Raw genomic sequence first — 21953 nt, forward strand, 5'->3', positions numbered from 1 at the left:
CATTGTTTTGAAAACTGCTGTAGGACAACAGCGGTTTGCAGATCCTTAGTATGGCATCCCATCTTTCATGCGTCACCATTAAGGCGCGGATGTCAATGACCCAAGAGTATTTTGTTGCCCAGTTCACACTGCATAGAGGCACCTGAGCTATCCCTATATGAAATGTTAAGTTATCCGACAGTGCCTGAACTAAATAGACACTTAATGGATCTTCAGCATGCCACAACCAGGGTTAATTTTTGCAGGGAAAAGGCTGACAGGATTTGCCGATTTATGATGTAAATCTTCCATTTTTACTCCATGTTTTAGCTAAGGATAAGTATTGATATCTTTGGTTCATTTTCTTGAAACTAATGAGAATTTTCAGAAATGGAACGAGTAATTAATTGTAGAGAATAAATTTGCTGGTGGGTTATTTTGTTTTGGAACAAATTTTTTTATAGGTGTAAATTAACATACAAATTAATAGCCAACCTAAGATTCTGAGAACATATGCAACTTAGTCGATGTTTGTGAACGGATAAGTAGGCTTGTTAAGTTCTCTAAGGAATTTTCCTTTCCCTATAGTAAGGTAAGTATAAACACAAATGACATGACAAATGTGGCTCTTGCTTATGTGTATGCATGTAATTAGGCTTGTTAAGTTCTCTAAGGAATTATCCTTTCCCTGTAGTTGAAAGGTAAGTGTAAACACAAATGACACGATAAATGCGGCTCTTGTTTGAAATCTGGGCGTAGATTTGAATGCACTCTTTTTCGTTTTGAATATACATGTGACAGTAATGGGAAAAGTAAGAAGTTTATACTTCATTTTATGATACATAATGAATGGTTCCTTATAATTTGTAAAAAAGCCAAAGTTTAAAATTCCAGGATTAAAATGCAAATACAGCGAAACCCCGATTTTACGTCTCCCGAATCTACGTTTTCCCCGCATTTAACGTTTTTTCATCGGATCACATTAACAGTTTTGCTGCTACATATTTCCCGTATTTTCCGTTTTTAAACCCAGTCCTCTGAGAAACGTAAAATCGGGGTTTCACTGTATGTGTGTAAAATTGTCGAATTCGTGCAAATGCATCAATCAGGTGGGAAAATTACATGCACATGCATTTGACGTCGAAATAAAATATGTTTCGCACCTCAGTTTTTCGATTATTTTTAATCACATTTTCTTGTTCTTGTTTTATCGCAAAACATTTTATTAGGAGGAGAAAACTTTCCTATCAAAAATGTCTTTATAGTGCGCAAGAAGGAATGATTTTCCTTTGGAATATTTGCTAGCACAAAATTATTCCGATAAATTGTGTGAACTGTCACTACTCGGTGAAATCTGAAATTTGGATACAGTCTTTTCAAGTTTTATGATTGCATATGTGTTCGCTCTCTTATCAAGCAGTTTTATCTAAAATGAACTCTTTTAAGACTTTCGAAGGTCATGCGTATGGGTGTGTAGTATGCACTTAAAACTCTAAAATACACTGATACTGCTTAAATGTATAACTAGAAGTGGGAAACTAAGAGGCTTAGAAGTAGGAAAATATTCAATGATTCTTTGTGATTATTCAACTGTTGAATGGCCAATATTTCATCAAAAATCAAGTTACTTTCAAAATTCAGTCTGAAAAAAGTAAGAAAAAACAAAGTAGTAGAAATGTTGGAACAGTTTCTACGTATAGATTATTGTTAGTGATTTTTCAAAGTTTTAAATTATGTGAATTCTAATACCAGATTAGGAAAATTTCCAAAAGTTTTCCGAATGCCAATGTGACCAACCATTACTATTTAATCCAAAAATGCATTATTTTGGAAAATAAAATCTCATTTTTTTTTTTAATTAAGAGGGGTGAGAGAAAAATTATGATTCAAATTTCTCGCTCTCATTTGTAATGATTAATACATAACAATAGTTGCAGTGATAAAAATGGATCACAATTTTCTTAATGGAAAAAATTTATAACTTTTTTGCATAGTTAATGATTTCAAAATTATGTGTTTAAATCGTGATAAAAAATATCACTGCTTACTTAAATTTTTTTGCGAAAGTCTATTATTTTTCAATAGTTTGAATGCAGATTACTTCAAAATTTGAGTTTGACACTCGTACTTGACTGACTTTACCTGGTCATATAAAGAATGAAATTTTGGAGCTTTTGAAAATGTGCATGTTCGGTATTCATAGGGCCATACTACCAATATAATCCCTCTTTAGAATAAGGTAAAACTCATTAAATAAATAAGTTATTTTGTAAAAAATCTTAACTTTTTAATAAAAATATATTTTGTGAACAAATGAAAAGTAATAACTGTGTGGATATGTTTGTTTCTCTAGAAAGGAGTAATAACTAACACTTTGATGGCTAAGATCAAGTTTGAAAATAAATTATTGAAGTGATAAGTGGAATAAGCCGAGTTAATTCTGCACGTGCTAAAAATAATTCAAATTGAATTTAACAAAAGGATTGAAATCTCAGACACGGGATGGCAACTTTCACTGAAGCACGTGTTGGCATGTTTCCGAAAAATAGGTTTTCTAGTATTCTTATTTACGTTCATGTACACATAAAATAGTTTGTTATGTAATTCAAATAATCTACCATGAGATAATTTGCTTAATTATATTGCAATTGAAATTATATCATTATATACTTAGTTTTTTTAAACAATAAATAAATAGCCGCCTTCTGTAACGTAAGTGGCCCAGCTTAGAACCAATTAAATGCTATTAGAATGCTTTTCTCGTCACTTAAAATATGCTTTAATGACTATTAGTTCGAAGGATAGTTTTTCGGGGCCAATGCGTAAACTTTTGATCTAGCTTTTGCTCAATTAATTATCACTTCTGTTCTTTTTTCTTCTTTTAATTCTTGTAAAATTGTCTTCTTGTTTTCTGAAACTTTTACTAGCTTTAATTCCAACCAATTGAAAAGTTATTTTTCCCACACTTGAAAAGTTATTTTTGCCACTACAGTCTCCCCCCCCCTTCGATAACAGCAATTTCTGTTCTATTTATGATCATTCTTTTCTTTCCTTTTTTTGAAACTCAAGTCATTACCTTTAGCTAAAACAATCGAATTTCCATTACTTTAATAGCATTTCCTACTCAAGTGATTGGTTAATTAACAATAATTACCACCTCCATTTTTTCAAATCGCCGATTTTCGAAATTACCTTTTGTTTCTTTAGTAGAGCAAATGCAACAAGTCTTCATCTGACGCTCCAATTAACTGAATTTCCGGTACTATCTGACGTTTAATATTAAAAACGAGAATCAGAAAGTTCGGGCCAACGACACGAAATGCAAGTGTTCTAGAAGTTGCCGGTTATCACCCAATTGGCGAACTGCATTTGTTATTTTACTTCTCTTCTTATTAAGGCCGTTCATCTCTTTAAATGGATACTTCGCTCTCTTCCTTAAGTCGGAAGCTTGACTTATTTTTTAATGAAGTTTGAACTTGACGCTGCTGGTCTCTAGCTGCAGTGCATCCATCGTCTTTGACCTCAAGACTCTCCCAAGGCTTTTACTCTGAAGCTCGAACTTTCACCTGTTGCATAATTCATGAGCAGTAAAAAGCGGAGAACAGCGTAATCCTTTTATTTCCTGCTCATCCGGCGCTTTTTTTGTACTAATTTCTTTGTTTCTTGCAATTAGTTGTGAGAAGAAATGCATTTTTTAAAAATTAGTTTTTTCTCAATCCATCTTCACTATTGCGTCGTTTTTACGCATATATTGGCACTTTATTCTCGGAATTTTAAACTTTGGTTTGAAATTTGTCATATTCGAATATATGGAGGCATTATGTACGATAATATAAGTATCAACTTTCCAAAACGTTTTCTTACACAGCGAAACCCCGATTTTTGGTTTCCCGGGAAATACTTGGGAAGCAAAAATCATATAGAAGAAACTAAAGGTAGTAAAGATAAATCTTTGAAAAGGTATAATGTCTATATTTTACGAAAACAACATTGTTATACATATTATTTTAAATCATTTTAGCACATTAAATTGGGAATCCGGGCGTTCATTGTGAAAATAGTCCGTAAACAGTCGATTGAATTTTAGTCATTGAATTCAAAGTAAATGCAGTATCTTCCAGCGTATGAAATACTTTGCAAGTTTTTTTTTTTTCCCCTAGATCTTTATGAAAAAGAAGTCTTCCCCTATTTGTAAGCTCTTCAATGCAATATTGAAAAAAGGGACGAGCTGTGCTTCCGGTTCTTCTTGTTCATCTTCATTGGCTTACGAGAAGTCTAGTAGCATTTGTTTTCATAATGGAACTTCCAACAACGTGAATTATTTTTAAAAAAGCACAAATGAAAAATATTGCTTATTTTAGAACATTTTTCCTTTTTGTATTCTAAATGAATACATAAAATGCAGGAAATTCATAAATAAGAAACTTGCAATCGGTACATTGTTAGTATGCAGAAAAGCTAGAACCTGATGGGGGGGGGGGGAAAAAACCGTGAAATGAGAGAAACGTAGATTCGGGGAACGTAATATCGAGGTTTCACTGTGTTTAAAAACTAATGATTTGTACGTGAACCTACGGTCGCATCTGCAGTCACGTACAATTAATTATTTTTGAAATACAAAAAACATTTTTTTAGAAAGTTGTTTCTTATTATTATGGGGTACACCAGTGGCGTATCAGTGGATGTTTTTGAGATAAATTTATTGCTCAAGAAATATTACAGGTTTCTTGCACTAATCCATTGGAAAATTGTTAATTTTTAAATAATATGCTTATATTTTCACCCCTTTCTTCCTTTACCTACATTTTTTTTATTATCAACTTCTTTTATTCATCTCAAGTTATTATAAGATTGAATGTTTTCGGCAAAACTATCATTAGGGGTAGCAGTGGCGCAGCAAAGTTTCTTTCTTTCAATATAGTCCCTCAGTTTTGCTACTCTGCCATATGGCATTCTTTTCATTTTCCCATCCCCCCCCCCTTTTCAATTATTTACTTTTTTTTTTATTGAACGAACCTGACGAATTGGTTCAGCCAATAGGTGGCACATTTGTAAATATGCCTCTTCCGATTACAACTTTAAATATGTTTGAAAAATTTAAAATTATCTATTTTCAAGTTTAGTAAAATTCATAAATAAAAATAATTTTTTAACTGAAGTTTTTAAAGTTATTTCAAGAAATAAAAAAAAAATTTGATTTTTGAAAAACCTATAAGAAAATCATAATTTTTTACACCCTGGTTCTCTCATACGGGAGCTTTGTAGATTTCAGATTTTTAAACATTAGTTACAACCGATCTTTTGACTTAAAAGCTGCTAACACAATCTCAGATAAAAGAAAAACATTACTGTAAATAAGTGTAAAAATGTAAAGCTTGTAGGATTTTTTTTGCTCCAAAGGAAAGGAATTTACTTAAAAACGTAGCTTAAAAATAGGGGGAGGGTGGGAAACTTGAGATCCCCCCTCCCCCATTGTTCCTAAGAAAATGTACCATTTTATGGCTATCATGATGGAAAACGAAATGTCAGCCTAAAAAAGCTGAAAATGTGAAACGTTATATAAAATCGGAACCAGTGATCGAAAATTCATCAGTAATGTATAAAAAAAAAAAAAAAAAAAAAAATGCAAAGGAAAATCTAAATATCGATAAAAACCTCTTCTATACCTTCGATAACGCAAAGAAACAAAAGAATTGAGCCAAATGGGCGCCAGCAATATAAATAACAACACTGAATCTTGTTTTCCTTATTGTTAAAATAATATATTTCAGATGTTCTAATCGACGGAAAAAGTTCGAACGAAAGTCATCTTACGTAAGAAAAAACCAAACCTTTCGATTGGCATGAAAATCTAAAGCGTGTGCGGATATCTTATCCTCAGATTTGGATATCCATGCGATTGCTCCCAAAATTAGAAGCAGGAAAAAAAAAGTAAAAGTAAAAAAGAGAGGACTCTTTAAAATTCGTTTTTTTTTTTTTTTTTTTTTTTTTGCCACAAATAAGACCCAGTACATTTCGAATTCTGTAAGTTTTGTCCCCATCCTCTTGTACCGAAAAAGGGTGGGACAATTTTCGATGTTGACGTTTTAATCTTACGTTGGAATCTGGAGAGTGAAGTAACTCAACTCTTAAATTGTTCAAGGTCCTCCTTGTAAAATAAGTCTTCCGGATGCTTTTACTCATCAATCATTGGTGATTAAGGGGCGAGGTATTTATTTCATCGTTAAAATTTAGTTTTATGAAAATGTTGTTTCTTTCATTTTCATGATGTTATAAGAGAAGCTGGTTGCATTCCTGTAACAAATGTCATATGTCGTCAATAATCATAAATTATATTAAGGATTTTTAAGAATTTATTTTGCTTTTAAATAAACTTGACTGCCTTACTCATGGATTCACTGCGGCAGTATGACGGGTGCTTCAGTACTGGTATAAAGTTTTAGAACTTCTAAAAGGGATGAGCATGGAGCTAGAAGCTACACGATGGTAAAAAAGAGCGCCATTGACTCGGAATCATATATGGCAGGGTTTCTCAAATTTTTTCGACTCACGGCACCCTTTGACGAAAAAGAATTTTCTCACGGCACCCTAGTCCATCTCTATTGTATGAGGTAAACGTGCTAAATAAGGCCATCCTAATGTTCATTACCAAATATCACGCTTATTTATGACTGAATTGGCACCAGCTTTTGCATATTCATCAGATGGTCTTATTGGGCTACAATCTACTTTTCTAGAATATCAAAGCAATGACGGTACACAAAAGCATTTTTCTCTTTGAATTCGTCTACTACATCAATTAGGTTTCAAGAACAATAAACAACTGTTTTTTTTTAAGCTAGTAAACCATGTAGAAACAAAACCTACCGTAAAATAAGATAGTTTTGACACTTCTCTTCTGTAATAACTTTTGCTACACTGTTGCCTGGTAGTCAAAAACTGCTTGTTGAAAAGGCTTAATCACCAGTCAGGCTTTATGATGACGATGAAGACACAATATAGCGAATTTTTATTATGCTGCATTTAAAAATAGGAGGATGGCTTTATTTGTCCACGTGGCTTTATTTGGCACACACTCGAACATGTACATCGGTATCATGGACACTTCGCGGCACCCCTTGCCTCTTCCTACGGCGCCCAGTTTGAGAACTCCTAATATATGCACGCTCGGATGCTCTCTTGACAGCAAAGCTTTTTTGCTATTGGATTTCGTTAAGTCGAACTGAAATAAGAGAGGAAAAATTATATTGTTATGATAACTAGGTCAATCAGTGAAACCTATGCAGTGAAACCTGTGTAAGTTGACCACTTGCGGGGTAGTGCTTCAGTTGTCAATTTTGACAGGTTGATGTATATGATATAGGACTATTTCCGTACCTCACAAAAGCGGTCTACTTACTGGGGTGATCAACTTTACAGATTCTACTGTATTATGCAATTAATTGGATCAATAATAAGAAATGTGTTAAGTTTTACTACTATTTATGTTATTCATTAAAGTTTGGAAAGGAAGAAAACGGTTTAACATGTCAGAGAGCCTGTTGAATCTTAGGTTATATCACCGCATTAATCCTGTTGATCATTAGCTGCATTAGATTTTTCGTTTGTGATGAAGTTATGTAAATTATTAATTACTTTTGATGTTTAAAATGACAATGAAGGTATGTAGGTACTTTAACCTATTTTTCACGAGATAATAATATTAAGCATTTACAAATTTTTGCTGTGATAAATTTTAGTGTTTTTTTTTTTTTAATTTATGTATATACACTGAGGAACATCGAAAATAGCGCCCCAAGAAGGAAGCATTGGATTGGAGTGAAATTTAATGTAGAGAATAATATAGATGAGAGATACATTTGATCCGTTCGTAATTAATGACATTGAAACAAAAAGACCAATCGATAGTTGGTGCAAACCTAACTTGACAGCGTTAGTGGCGATTTCTTTCACCAGTAGTCGTTCTTTAAAATACTTTTTTTAAACTAGCATGGGGTAAGAGTTACGATCTTCCTAAAATATATACACTATAAATATATTTTAATAAAAGTATATTAAATCTGTTTTCAATGGCTACCACTTGAACAACATTTCGAGCAACCTTACCCCGAATGAAGATACAGCGAATGGTCCTGTGAAAAGATTTTTTTTCTCTCTCTGTTCGATAAAAAACATACTTCTGAGCGTTGCTCTGTTCAGTAGCAGTTTTTATTTTACTAAAATTATATTTACTTTATATTAACATCTACAACGACAAACTTATGAAATTGATGAAATGGTTTGTGTAGATTACATTGACGATTTCTTCCTTAGTACTTTATCTATATACTCATGTACATTGCAATTTAGAATACAATTTGATAAAAATCTGATTGTTGACAAATATATAATAAATAAATAAATGTATTTGTTCTAAAAAAAAAGCAATCCCAATAAAGTTAAAAAATCATAATTTTTATACACATTTGTTACATGGTTACCAGGGTACCGTTTTGCGAAGCAAAAGGATGAGCACTTATGGATATCAAGATATTCAACAAAACATCCGACAAAACCTACATTAGGTTTTGTCGGATGTCTTTACATCTCTAAGCACTCTTGTAAGCTAATCGATGTAATGACAAAACTTCTTGCATCGAAAGAGGGTGCCTTGAACCCAGAAACACTTGTATGCAGTTCTGTCCCCTCCCAATTTTGTGCCTTTTCATGCAGAGCCTGATTACCGCAGGGGCATGTGGGGCACAGGCCCCTCCTCTTAGATTTCAGGGGGGCCCAAAATCCCCTCAATTTATCATGCTAATTAAAAATAAATAATGATTTCACTCAGAATCTAGAGTGCAATGATATCATTGATAGTTTTGCAAATGCCAAGACAAGGAAAAATTCCCCTTAAAAATGTGATATCAGCATGTGATATCAGCAAATGTGATATCTTTGCAAATCAGAAAACCACTCCAAATTTAGTCTGTATTTACTATTAAAAGTTATATCATAGATAATTTTGGTATTTACGGTTTACTGCAACGAGCAAAGTTTAACCACATTTTATATATTTATCTTATACTACTATATCTTTTCTACTTTTTGAATGTATATATTATATTGTGATATGAGGTACCACCAAATTTAGTATGGTTGTGTAAAAGCGCAAGTATCGAAATATTTTATTGCTTCAACATGTAAAAAAAGCGGGAATGGGGGAGGGGGCACAAAATGAATTTTGCGCCCGGTGTCTTCAAAAATCTTAGTCGGACCCTAGGGGGCCCCTGAAATAGAAATGTGCCCCATGTCCATTATCAGGATGATCGGGCTCTGTTTTCATGGCTACCAGTGATGGCTTTTTTAAAGCTGTTATCTAAGTTTTCACAATATCATGTATTGAAATCTATTGAATTTCTCAATGTCTTGGCAATGGAAAAGATTATCTGTGGCACGTTTAAATACTAAAATGTATAAAAGATACCAGAAAAAAAAAAATCAGCTGTTCGGGAAAAGAGATTTCTTTGAGTCATTGGTCAGGATATTGACTGCAGCAGAGTTTTTACCGCATTTGAATCAGTTGGGTTCTAAAAAAAATATCTTTATCACACTCCAAGTCTTCGGTAGAAATATAAACATCATTTATTTAAACAAAAACTTATTTATTTATCTATTTTCAATTCGAGAAGTTTCTGAAAATCAGCCATCCGAAACGATGACTAGCTTTCTGTGAGTCTCAAAAGCTTGGCCTTTTCTCTTCTGCTAACAGGTGCTAGCTTAGTTGTTTAATAAAATTCTTCATTTGATAGCAAAATTCGTGACCGAGCCAGAAATACCGTATAGAAAAGTTTTTTTTTTTTTTTTTTTGCTTTTCAGCATCACTGCTGGTGAATTGTGGCTCCATGCATAACAAAGGTGTCTCAAAAGTGCTTTTTGTGAAAGTTGCTTTACGAAAACACCTAATTACGGTTAATATTACCTTCGACATAGGAATTTTTAAATTCAATAGGCTGGGAAAATTAAAAGTTCTCAATTTAATAACCTTACAATTTTGAGAAACAAAATAGAGGAAACAAGGGATTTTTACTTCTACGGTTTTACAGCGCTTATAAAAGTTGCCCGTTTTCCTTTATGCGAAATTATCGTCAAAAATCATCGCATTCTCTGTTTTCCAAATTTTTCTCTAGCGATAAGATTTTTTTTTTTTTTTTTTGAACCTTGCCAGTTTCTTTGGCTTTAGGTAAAAGAAATTCCAGTTACTAATTAAAAATTATTAAAAATTACATGAGAAATAACCTGAAACAAGGAAAGCTTTCTGATTTAGCTGTCATCTCTATTGAATGTGAAATCACTGGAAACAAAGTTATTCACACATTTGCTTCACAGAAAGCTAGAAAAATTATTTTACGGTTAATTATTTTGTAACCTGTATAGAAAGACTGATTTTTATACTTTTTGTCCCACGAGATTTGTGCTAGTGTAAATACTGTTGTCAGTATGACAGTCATACTGTCAGAGGTAATATTTTTCTTTGCTTATTATTTTGTCAAAGTAATTTGTTACTCGTATAACCTATTAACTGGCCAATTCTCCATTTCAAAATTTATTTTTATTACAATTATTGTTTTACTTTTTAATCTGATATAGGTAGATTTGTTTATAACGTCAACGTTAAGTAGTATTAGTTAAAGTAATACAACTTCTTTAGAGAGGCGGTACATAAGGTCTTTGCACGTGGGCGGTCGACACCCTAGGATCGGCCCTGCTCTTTACTGTATCTCTTCTCCTCAAACTAGGAGACGAATTTGGCTTCCTCAGCTTTTTCTCGAGTGAGTTAAGTTCTTGAAATTCTTTACGCTGGATTTTTGGTCCCCTTAACGGAGGTACAAAAGCACTCGAGCTCACGGGAGACCACGTTGACCTCCCGAAAAATTCCTTCGTTGGCTAATTTTGTCTGACGATTCAGCAAAATTGTCATCATTCGGAAAAATTTGGAGTTAATTCGGCAAACTTCATCATTCGGCAAAATCTGGAGTTCCATTCGGTAAACTAAGAATTTTTGCCCTCCCAAAAATTTTAAGTTCGGGTCGCTCCTGCTCGAGACATATGTATTGATGAATGATGCTGCCTCACTAGCACTCAAAAAGATTTCGTCTTAAGCCTTGAGACACTAATTGCATTTTTAATATTCACACCAGTAACTGAGACTCGTGTTATTAGGTGCAAATAAATATTTTTTGATCAAATTTTATGAGGCATGTGTTAGTATTTTCACGTTGCATTATGATTTAGTAGCTGTCAATTAATCTGTGCTGTGAATTGTAGCATTATGGGAAACTTAACGCCGCGCCGCTCCGCTTATCTGATCTAAAGAAACTGTCAGAATTATGTACCTCAGGACGTAACTGCTCTCCTTTTTCTTTCCCTTTTTTTTTCTTGTTTATTACTTTAATGTGCATGATTTGGGTGCTAATGATCTTCGTATAATTGTGTATGGTTTTATTCAGCTGTATACTTAATACACAGCGATATTTATAGGTTATGTTTTATCGGTACTATTGCTTGTCGTGATACACGTAAAACTGGTGCTCTTTTTGGTGTCGAAAATTATATATTGTCTGACCAGGGGTGCCCCAAACTTTAATTTTTGGGAATTCAGAAATTGTCAATTTGTCGAATGGAAATTCAAATTTCACCGAATGATGACAATTTTCCCGAATGGAAATCCAAAGTTTGCCAAATGATGATAATTTTGCCGAATGGAAATCCAAATTTCGCCGAATGATGATGATTTTGCCGAATGGAAAGCCAAATTTCGCCGAATGATGACAATTTTTGCCGAATAGAACTCGCAAGTTTTGCCGAATGATGATGATTTTGCCGAAGCGTCAAACAAAATTTTCCGAGTAAGGAAATTTTTGGGATATCATAGTTACCTCAAATCGGTGAGTGACCCATGTGTCTGACTGCAATGTCTGCATTTGCGCAGATCGGATAAGCTCAATTGTATTTTTAGACATAAATCTCTGGCTGGGTGACAAAATGTTAAAAATCTTTTTTTTTTAAACTGAGTTTTTTACGTTATAAAGTAATCGTCTTTTATGTATATCTACAAGGTGGCAATTCATTGTAAGTCGATCTCTTTCTGAGTTATTGCAATGAAATTTGATGGTATAAATTTTTTTTATGATTTACCTGATTAATTGAACTATCAAACTGCTGTAGCCCGTAGTTGTAGTCAATTTATTTTGATTGATTCAACATGAATGGGTGAAAAAAATATAGGTGTTTCCCATTATATCTGGATTTTAAAATCAGGTTTTTTATTTTAATGAAAATTGTAAGTGTGAAACAGTTACAAGTCTTCATTTTTTTTTTTTTGATGCTATTTGATTATATAGTATGTATCCTAAATAGAGATCGAAATAGTCCGAAAAAAACCCCCTCAAAATTTTTGAGGTTTTTGATTTCCCTCCCCCTGAAATACACTTGCTGCAGTCATCCTAACAGTAATTTTCAAACTCACTGTTTATTAGTCATTTTATCAGTTATTGGAATATTTTAAAGTTTTTCTGTGTAAGGAAACAAGTTCCTTTTGCGTCAACTGTATGATCCTTATTTGGAATGCAGTACTGAAGTTTTTATTATTGTTATTATTATTATTTTTTTTTACACTTTTGTCTTAAGTTTTACCTTAATTTCTCAAACTGTGTTTTTTGTTGTTTGTTCCTGACTGCCTTTTTGTTTCATACGCATTACGGACGATCTTGCTATTATGGTGTTTTGCAACTTTTAACAACGTAATAAAAACATTTAAGTTATTAAATATGCTTCAATAAATCATGAAATCTGAGTAACTACCAAGTAAAATCATTTAGAAAATACTACACTGAAAATTGTTTTTCATCAATCAGTATCAGTTAGAAGTCTTAGCTATATCAACTGGAAGGTGACGCATTTTATGATTGACAGTTTGAACCGATTTTGTTTTCTTCTTAATCTAACAACTCTTTCCTCAATGACAATGAAATGTGTCACACCGGTATTGATTGAAACAAAAGGGCTCTGGGAAGCAAACTTCGATAACGTGAATGTAATGTTTTATATGAGATGTCAGAAGTTGTGAAGTGGTTACTTTGCAGTTTTGATATCGAAACTTTTTTAAAAGTAGAGGTAGTTTCAAAAGTTAGCAAGAATGCATCAAGAAAAGTAATTATATTGAAATATACTTGCTGCTCGGATTTTGTTACTACAACCTTGCGATATTTGATTCAGAACCTTGAATAATAGGGTCATTCCACAGTATTTGACCGTGAAATGTCCCGTTAGTAAAGCTAAATCTCGAAATATTAATATTTTTTTCACTGTTAAAATACAGATAACGAAACTTTTCTATTATTTCAAACTCTCATTTGTATTTTTGCTGTGAAAAAAAATAAATATTTTAATATTTAGCGTTGCGCACTGGACATTTCACAGCCGAATACTGTGGAATGACCCCAGTACTAAAAGTCGGCGCTGTCTTAAGTTTTGTGATTCGTTTGCTTATGCTGGATTTGAAGGTTAACGATGGTTCCCCTTTAAAAGCTTATAGGAAAATTCAACTAGCAATAGAAATGGCAACAATTTGCAATACAACCGCTATGTTATTTATAACTCCAAAACAGTCGAAAGATTTTCGTTCTTTCGTAATCAACTCATTTACCAGAACAGTAAAACCTGCTAAATTGACAAACCCTGTAAGTTGACCGCTTTTGTCAGGCACAAAAATCAATTTCTTTTGTCTTAATTACAGTATTGCACTGCAATCGGTCAGCTTACACTGCTTTCGCTATATCCAGTTTTTAATGCATGCATCTTTTGGAAGTTCTTTGTAAAAAGAGCTCCACGGAGAAACGTAAATATGTGGCATGATTTCTGAAAAGTTTGTTGTTTCAATGAAAGGGTTTATCGGAGTTTTTTTTTTTTTTTTTTTTTACGATGAAAGATGAAAATAGACGAAGCTATTTATTGTAGAAACTATGACGGGTTTTTGTTTCAAAAAATATAAAAATGCGTGTTTTAATTCTTAAAAGAGGAGGTACATTGGTGTGTAATTACAAAAAAGAAATTATTTCCGATATGCAGTTTCTGAAAGAGGGAGACGAGTGACGAAAAATTAATTCCAAACGAACTGATGTGTGCATCACATGACTTCCTTTTACTCCAATTTGATGTCATTTTCTCATTATTGGCAGTTTTAATGTGATTCAATAGTTTACTCTCTAAATGTCACCAACAGTGGCCAAATTGAAACCAGATTAAAAAAAAACAAAAATTGTTTTTAAATCGCCAAATTTGTCGCCAAGTTGGCGACAAAAGTTGGCGACAAAACTTGGCGACCAAAAGACTGGCGATATATCGCCAAGTGTCCTCTAAATTATTACACCACTTGAGTTTACATCGAAATTAACAATGATTTCCCCCCAAAAAGGGACAAAACACCCCCTTTGGAGCATCCGAATGCAACCAAAAAGGGAGGTGCACAACTAGACCTCTCTAGGAGTCTAAGTACCAAATTTCAACTTTCTAGGACATTCCGTTCTTGAGTTATGCGACATACATACGCACATACATACGTATATACAGACGTCACGAGAAAAAGCGTTGTAATTAACTCGGAGATCATCAAAATGGATATTTCGGGTGTCTGTACGTTCCTAGGCATATATCCACGTGTGGTCGGGTTGAAGAATAAACTCAACATTCATTCGAGGGTGAGCAAAATGGGAATTAAGGCCGATTTTTGAGTGAAAATTTTTTCGCGAATACAATACTTCATTTTTTACTTCCTTTTCCAAAAAAGGAAGTATTGTATTCGCGAAAAAAATTTCACTCAAAATTCAGCCTGAAATTCCATTTTGCTCACCCCCGAATTAATGTTGAGTTTTTAATTTCCATTTTTTAAAATTTGGTTTCACTTTGGCCACTGTTGGTGATATTTAGAGAGTAAACAATTGAATCACATTAAAATTGCCAAAAATGTGAAAATGACATTAAATTGGAGTAAAAGGAAGTCATGTGACGCACACATCAGCTCGTTTGTAAAAGGAAGTAAAAAGAAAGCAGTGACTAAGTTGAAGTTTCTTAGATTGAGGTTATGAAAAAGGGAGATAATGAGGCAACTTATACATTTTCAAAGACAATCATAACAATGTTTAACCCCTAAAAAATAAAAAGATGCTAATGCATTTTTTTTAATAAAAAAATGTGAGAACTCAACCGGCCAATGGATTTAAATCTGTGAAAAATTGCCAGTCGTCTTATGTAATTTTGAAGTTCTTTTGCCGGCATTTTCTTTTAGAATGAACGACCCAAGCAATTTTAAAAATTTAGCAATTCAAGTACTCCTAACTTTGGTCACACGAGTTGCCTTATCAGAAAAATAAGATTAAGAGCTAAAAATAAAAAGTCTTTATTTAAGCAAGAAATATTCCCGTAGTAATCCCAAATCATTTTATCGCATCCCCATACAATTAACTTCTGTCAAAAATGACCCTTTGGCGTTTTGAAATTGCCGGAAGACTGATGCCAAAACTGATGGGCAATTTTTGTTTAGTTTTCTTCTTTAAACATTGTCCTTGACACTCCCTTACGAAAAAGGTTTGATGCTTATTAATGAAGGGAGACAATAATAGTATGTACCAACATTCTTTTTCTGTCCTTGAATATTGATTTTCTTTACATTTTTGCTTTACTTGATTTTTGTACTCTTATTCTTTGCCCTTGTGTGGAAAACCAATTTTCAGTCATTATATCTGTTGCTTAAGTCAATATTATTGTTTTTAGCAACGTTATGAGACTTGTTTAAAATAATTAGACTATAGAAAATTATTATATCTTATTAGTATCTAGTTTTAATTACGTAAGACGTTCTTCTAGAATTCGATTTAGCATTGTATTTAGATTTGCTTTCAAATGATTTTTTTATTTTTATTTTTTTTTTTTTTGCGTGTGACCAATTGTATATATGTGTAGCATAATAGAAATTGCAGAAAGTAATGAGATTTTGGCATTCTTATTTTGTGAAATAGCTTTATAAGCAGATATAGATTCATTGGCTTCTTTCTCAATCCACTTATTTGGATTTGACATTATTAGGTATATTGGTATATATTTCAACTTCATTTCTGAAAGTTTAATCTTTGTCTTTTAATTTTGATAGATATGAAAAGGAGTCATTGTGTATCATAATATAAAGTACTATCAACTTTCTAAAAACATTTTTGTACTTCAAAAATGATGATTTGCACGTAACTGTACGGTCATACCCACAATACGCACAAATCACTAATTTTTGAAAGGAAAAAAAAAAAAACTTTTAAAATTGATCCCTTTTTCTTCTAAAATTGATATTTCCAGTTTTAGAAAAAAAAAAACCCCAATCAATCTGGAAATTCATTTCGATGCAGTGCTGTAGTTGCAAAAAAAAAAAAAAAAAAAAAAAAAAAAAAAAAAAAAAAAAAAAAAAATCAGTGAATGCATTCTTTTTTTAGGAGATCATTCCATGTCGAATCAACTAGGCTCTCAATCTGACCCTCTCAGATTTTCATAAAACTTTCAGAAATCTTACTCTTTGGCATCTTAAACTTATGTATAATTTTTAAAGAAATCAATTACTCATGATTGATGAGTAATTAACTTTTTTATAGTCGTCAAGAAGCACTTTTTCTTCCTTGCCGTCAGTGCTTTAAAGTGATACAACTAAAGTTCTATGAAAACTAGAGAATTGTATAACAGCTTATTTTAAAGACAATTAAATGCACTTTAATTCAAAATGAAGCTTGAATAGAATTCGACAAAAAAAAATTTACTGCACAACATTTTTGTGATAGTACCTTTGGAAATTATTAATCAAATGTATGATTTTTAATGTATTTTAATGAATAATACATCCAAGAATTTTCAAAGTGGGGCCATGAAGTTATTAACAGTTAGAACAAATAATGTAGGATACTTCATTGCAATTTTTGCTGATTTTTTGTAGTAACTGTTTTAGTGCTGATTCCTTTATTTAAATTACGTATTAAGTTAAAAAGTATTCAAATCTCTTTAAAATGAGATAGTATACAGCTCTGTAGCTCCCATAAAACTTGAGTTGTAACATTTTACGGCAAAACTGTAGTAAAAATTGCAAACATATTTCCATACTATTTCGTGTAACTGCTGAGAGCCGATCATGGTCCCCATCTGAAAATTTTTGGATATCTTCAATACATTAAAATTCATATGTTTTTTTTTTTTAATTTTTAAAGCACACAATCTTAAAACCTTTTGAAACGCAAATTTTTGTGACAATTATTCAAGTTACGTATCAAATTGCATCTAACTGTCTTTCTCAATTTCCATGGCTTCAATAGAACTTCAGTGATAACATTTGATAGCACTGTAGGCTTGTAAAAAAATGTTCTTTTAAACGAATTTCAAAAATTATTTTCTCATAAATTATAAACGATGGATTTAAAAAAAAAAAGAGTAAATTTGAGACTTCAAAGAGTAAGTTTTCTTAAAGTTTCATGAAAATCTGAGCTGATCAGGTTGAAATTTTTCTTTTTCGGTTGATTTTTTTTTTTTTTTTTTGACATGAAATGAACCTAGGGATTTACACGGATCATATCAAGATTCACACGGAATTTTCTTAGGGACAAAAAAAAAAAAAAAAAAAAAAAGGTTAGATTACCATCCTTAACTTAAAAAAAGTAAATTTCACTTTTTTTTTTTTTTTTTTTTTTAGAGAAAAGTGGTTTTAAACCAGTTTACAAGTTTGTAGTAGTTTTAAAATAAAAAATGTATATATGTAATTGCGACTTAATGTATATTAGTTTTTGTAAATTGCTTTTTTCTCTAAAAAAGTAACTTTGAATCTTTGCAATTAAACCTTTTTTCATTCTTTTATTTATCGACTTGACGATACTATCACTAGTATATTCATTTTCGCCGTTTTGCAGTATCTTATTTATTCGTCATTCATAGTAATGTAAGTGAGTTCATGAAAGCAACTTATCAACAAAGTCTCCATTAATCTCCACTAACTTCTTTCATGTTGGTCACGATTTTGTGTTGCAATTTTATATCATTTATTTCTATCATCATGTTCGGCTGTGAAACTGATTACCAATCGGATACGAACTTTCATTCCTTTGTCATGATGATTAATATAAAGTGGATATAATTTAATTTACTGATAAATATCTACTAATTTGCATGTAGAAAGCAAAGGGATTTGTCTTGTTTAAGTTAATCGCATTTCCTACAAATACTGCAAAAAAATAGGCTTGCTCGAAAGAATAGCTCAATCTTATTTTTAGATTTTCGTCTGTATTTTTATAAGATTTTGTTTTAAAGATCCATAAATGAAAATACTTTGAATTTGATATAGAGTCGGAGGCAGTGATACGTAGCGGCACTTTGGATGAATGAATAAGTTCCTTATATCAAAAAAAAAAGCTCCCGTATTTCAAGTTTACATTTTTTTACGAAATATGTATAAATCATAAATTATGATGTAAGGATGCATTTAAAATTCGATTTCATTACTATGATTTATAAAATGAAATATTCTAATTGCGACACATTTACTACATGGCAAATACTATTTTTTGACGGATGAAAACTCAGGTAGTTTCGTTTTCAGTATGATAAATAAAAATTATACTTTACTGTAAATGAGTTTTTCCAATCTAGATCATTAAACTTTTTTTTATTTTATTTTCATTACAGTTCTGTGCTGCTGGAAAAAATAATTATTACAGTGAGATACTAACGAAAGGAAGTTCTTTTTTTCCTCTCTTAAATAAAGGAAACGATAAACATCGAAGTTATTTTTTATAATGGGTTTTGTAAAAAAAAGTATTCACTTCGTGTAGAACTTATCTTACTTATGTCAGTCTGAAACAAACTCGAAAATCTTTTGCCGCAGCTATTTTTTTTCCCTTATAGCAATATTTAGTATGTATGTTCTTCGGAGAGGCTTTAACTCAATTCATGAGTGCAAAACTGGCCCTGGCCTGATGAACCCTGTTTAACATTAAGTTTGGAATCCCTGGACCCATTATGTTCACATCCATGTAGCTGCGGTTTGCACTGTGACTGCAGTCCTGATAAAAGCTTAATTTTTTAAACCTATTTCAGAACCTTAAAACGCTTAATTTTTGCCTTAGAAAGCTATAGTGCCTTTCACAATGGCATTCATAGAATATCTTTTCTGTTTGTAGCGCTGAGAATCTCTTAGGTAAATATCAGTTTTTTCCGAAAAGATAAAAGGGGAAAATGTAAGATGCTTTTTTACACTTGTTTGAATTTATTTATTTATTTTTAAATGTATACGCCTTTAGCACAACCATAGTTTTTTCTCTGCACCCTTTCTTGTACATTACCACAAAGCAATAATCGTAATGAACAAAAAAAAAAAAAAAAAAAAAATCTCAATAAAACTGGTATGCCGAAATTACGAAATTAGCATGTAGAGAAATCCACCCCCAAAAAAGAAACGTTTGCTTTTTTTTTATTCCACATAACCTTTTGCACTCCTGAGTAGGATCGAAGTTAATGAACTATTTATCTCTTTTTTCAATGTTTTCAATGGAAATATTGTACACAGAAATTTTCAGGCTGGAAAGAACAGAGCGCGGACTGTTCAAATTTTTGTCCCTGAACGATTCTGGCTTACTTCACTAAGTGCTATCCGAGTCATTTGTTCTGTTTGCCATGTTTTAAGTACACAATTAGCAATAACGTTATAAATAGAGCAATTTGAAGCAATTACTCTGCCGTGGGCTGGTAAACGGCAGTATCTGCAGAAATGAAAAAAAGCGCGAAAAAGAATGTCAATTTAAAACATTTCGCTGTTGTTAGCATGAAATCCAAAACACGTTTCTTCAACTATCTCGAAAACTCATTTCTGCAGACACAGTCTTAATCTTTTATCGTACTCAAGTAGTAATACAATTTTAACGTGCTGAATATATTAACTCATATATGTTCAATATTTTCACCACCGACAGGAAACGACAGACAAAGGATTTCCTTTTCTAGAGGCTATTTTGAGACATGTTTAGCCTTTTCGCCTGTCCGATTTATATAGGTTATCAAACCTAAGCTGAGATTATAATGTGTGCTATGATTTTTCCCAGCGAGTGCCAGATAAATTTGCTTGTTTTTACTCCTCGCGGCGTCTTATCTGCTTGCTCCCTTATTAACTCCGAAATTTAGGGCCACACCTCATCATAAGTTGAAAAAATCATCATTCCGTAATCACTTTCACTCGCCGGCTATTGTATTCCCTCAGACGCACTCGCTCATTTGTGAAATAACCTGTTGCGCCCGTGGAAGGTCACTAACTATTCAGATCCACGATAGGAAATGAACGAATTTTTGCAAAGCATTTTTTTTTTTTTTAAGTGAGGAAGAGCCCAGCGGGGAGCGGTCTGGTTAATGAATTCATTGGGTTCTGTTGCAATGCTTTGAAAAAAGAGAGCACCGGTGTAACAAGTTCACCAACGCGTTCTGTCGCCCGTAGTGTGTTTGTAGCTTTTGCTTCTCAGTTTGTCTCTTGTCGTCACCTTTTTCAAACATGTGGAAATCTCTTTTCAAATTTACAGATGAACGGGACTCCATCCAGAAGAAAACATTCACCAAGTGGCTCAACAAACACCTCAAGAAGGTGAGTGGACATATTTTTGGACAATTTCTTATTGTAAAAAAGCAGCTAAAACTTTGTACAATGAAATGTGTAAAATTGTTATAACGTACATTTTAGAACAAATAAAAACACAATTAAAATGAATTAAAAATAACTCTGCAAACAGCCGTTTCAGGGCTATGAATGCAAACCCCTTCATCAGTGCAAAAAGAAATGGGTACCAAAGTCCGACAACGGACAAGTGAACTTGGTTCACTTGTCCGCTGTCGGACTTTGGTATCCATTTCTTTTAGTTCTGATGAAGGGGTTTGCATTCATAACACTGAAACGGCTCTTGGTTCTCTTGTCCGTTGTCGGACGTAGGTATCCATTTCTTTTTGCACTGATTAAGGGGCTGCATCCATAACCCTGATATGGCTGTTTGCAGAGTTTTTTTTTTTAATTGTTTTTATTTGTACTAGTATATGCTTTGTCACAATTTTACCAATTTCTTATTCTCTCTTCTTCGTTTGTATGTGTGTGTGATATAATTATGCAGGCATCGCGTGTGAGATGTTTATCCCGTTTTGCTTCCCGTTATTGTTGTGTACTTTTTGTGCGTGCTACGCAAGAAGTGTCAATCGAAGACATGCCGCCGGTGAATTGTTAAAATGTGACCTTTGTTTCGAGAAACTGGTTCACTTGCCCTTCACCATCGTTCAGCTATTTGAAGGGATTTCTTCAACTGTGTTTTCTTTTTGAAAATAGATACATTATGTAAAGATTTAATCACCATCAATTTGAGCCTGTTTCTGTGTATATATCTTATTTTGAAAAGTCTTAAAATGGTTTCGTTTAATCCAACAATCTGATGGCGGTCCTCTGACTTTGATTTCGAGTCATTAAAACTGTCGGTATTTTTGACTTTGTAAACAAACAGCTTTGCATTGCTCTATCATTTTCCGCACTTATATCCCGCAATAAAGCATCCCTTTTCCTTTATCTTGACCGCACTTTATTTCACCATTTTTTTTCCTTCAAAACTTTGGATTAAGGTATTTCTTTCTTTTATCAAACATAAACAGTTGTAAAATCTACTCTAGCTAAATCTTTTAATCTTAAGTTTTACAAAGTTTTCTATTTTTTGCCCAAATTGATGCATTTGGCTATTTTAATAGACATTTTAATAGTTGAGCAAAACACCCTGCAAAAACTTCTAATATGTTATATCCTGCAGGGCCGTAACCCGACTTTTGGTTTCGGGGATGGTTTTACAAAACATATTTCTCGTAAAATCTAAATGATCAATAAAATATTATTTCATTTGTATATTATA

At 32.6% G+C, this 21953-nt stretch overlaps 1 protein-coding gene across 1 annotated transcript in view; it reads left to right on the forward strand.

The window, feature by feature from the left end:
• Nucleotides 1-21953, forward strand: part of LOC129219020 (microtubule-actin cross-linking factor 1-like) — a 121596-nt gene that overhangs the window by 50130 nt on the left and 49513 nt on the right. The window contains exon 2 of the mRNA XM_054853340.1: nucleotides 20598-20659. Within this exon, the coding sequence (XP_054709315.1) occupies nucleotides 20598-20659 (62 nt within the window). The remainder of the gene's footprint in view (nucleotides 1-20597; nucleotides 20660-21953) is intronic.

This window comes from Uloborus diversus, chromosome 3, assembly GCF_026930045.1.
Source record: "Uloborus diversus isolate 005 chromosome 3, Udiv.v.3.1, whole genome shotgun sequence".
Classification (NCBI taxonomy): Eukaryota; Metazoa; Arthropoda; class Arachnida; order Araneae; family Uloboridae; genus Uloborus; species Uloborus diversus.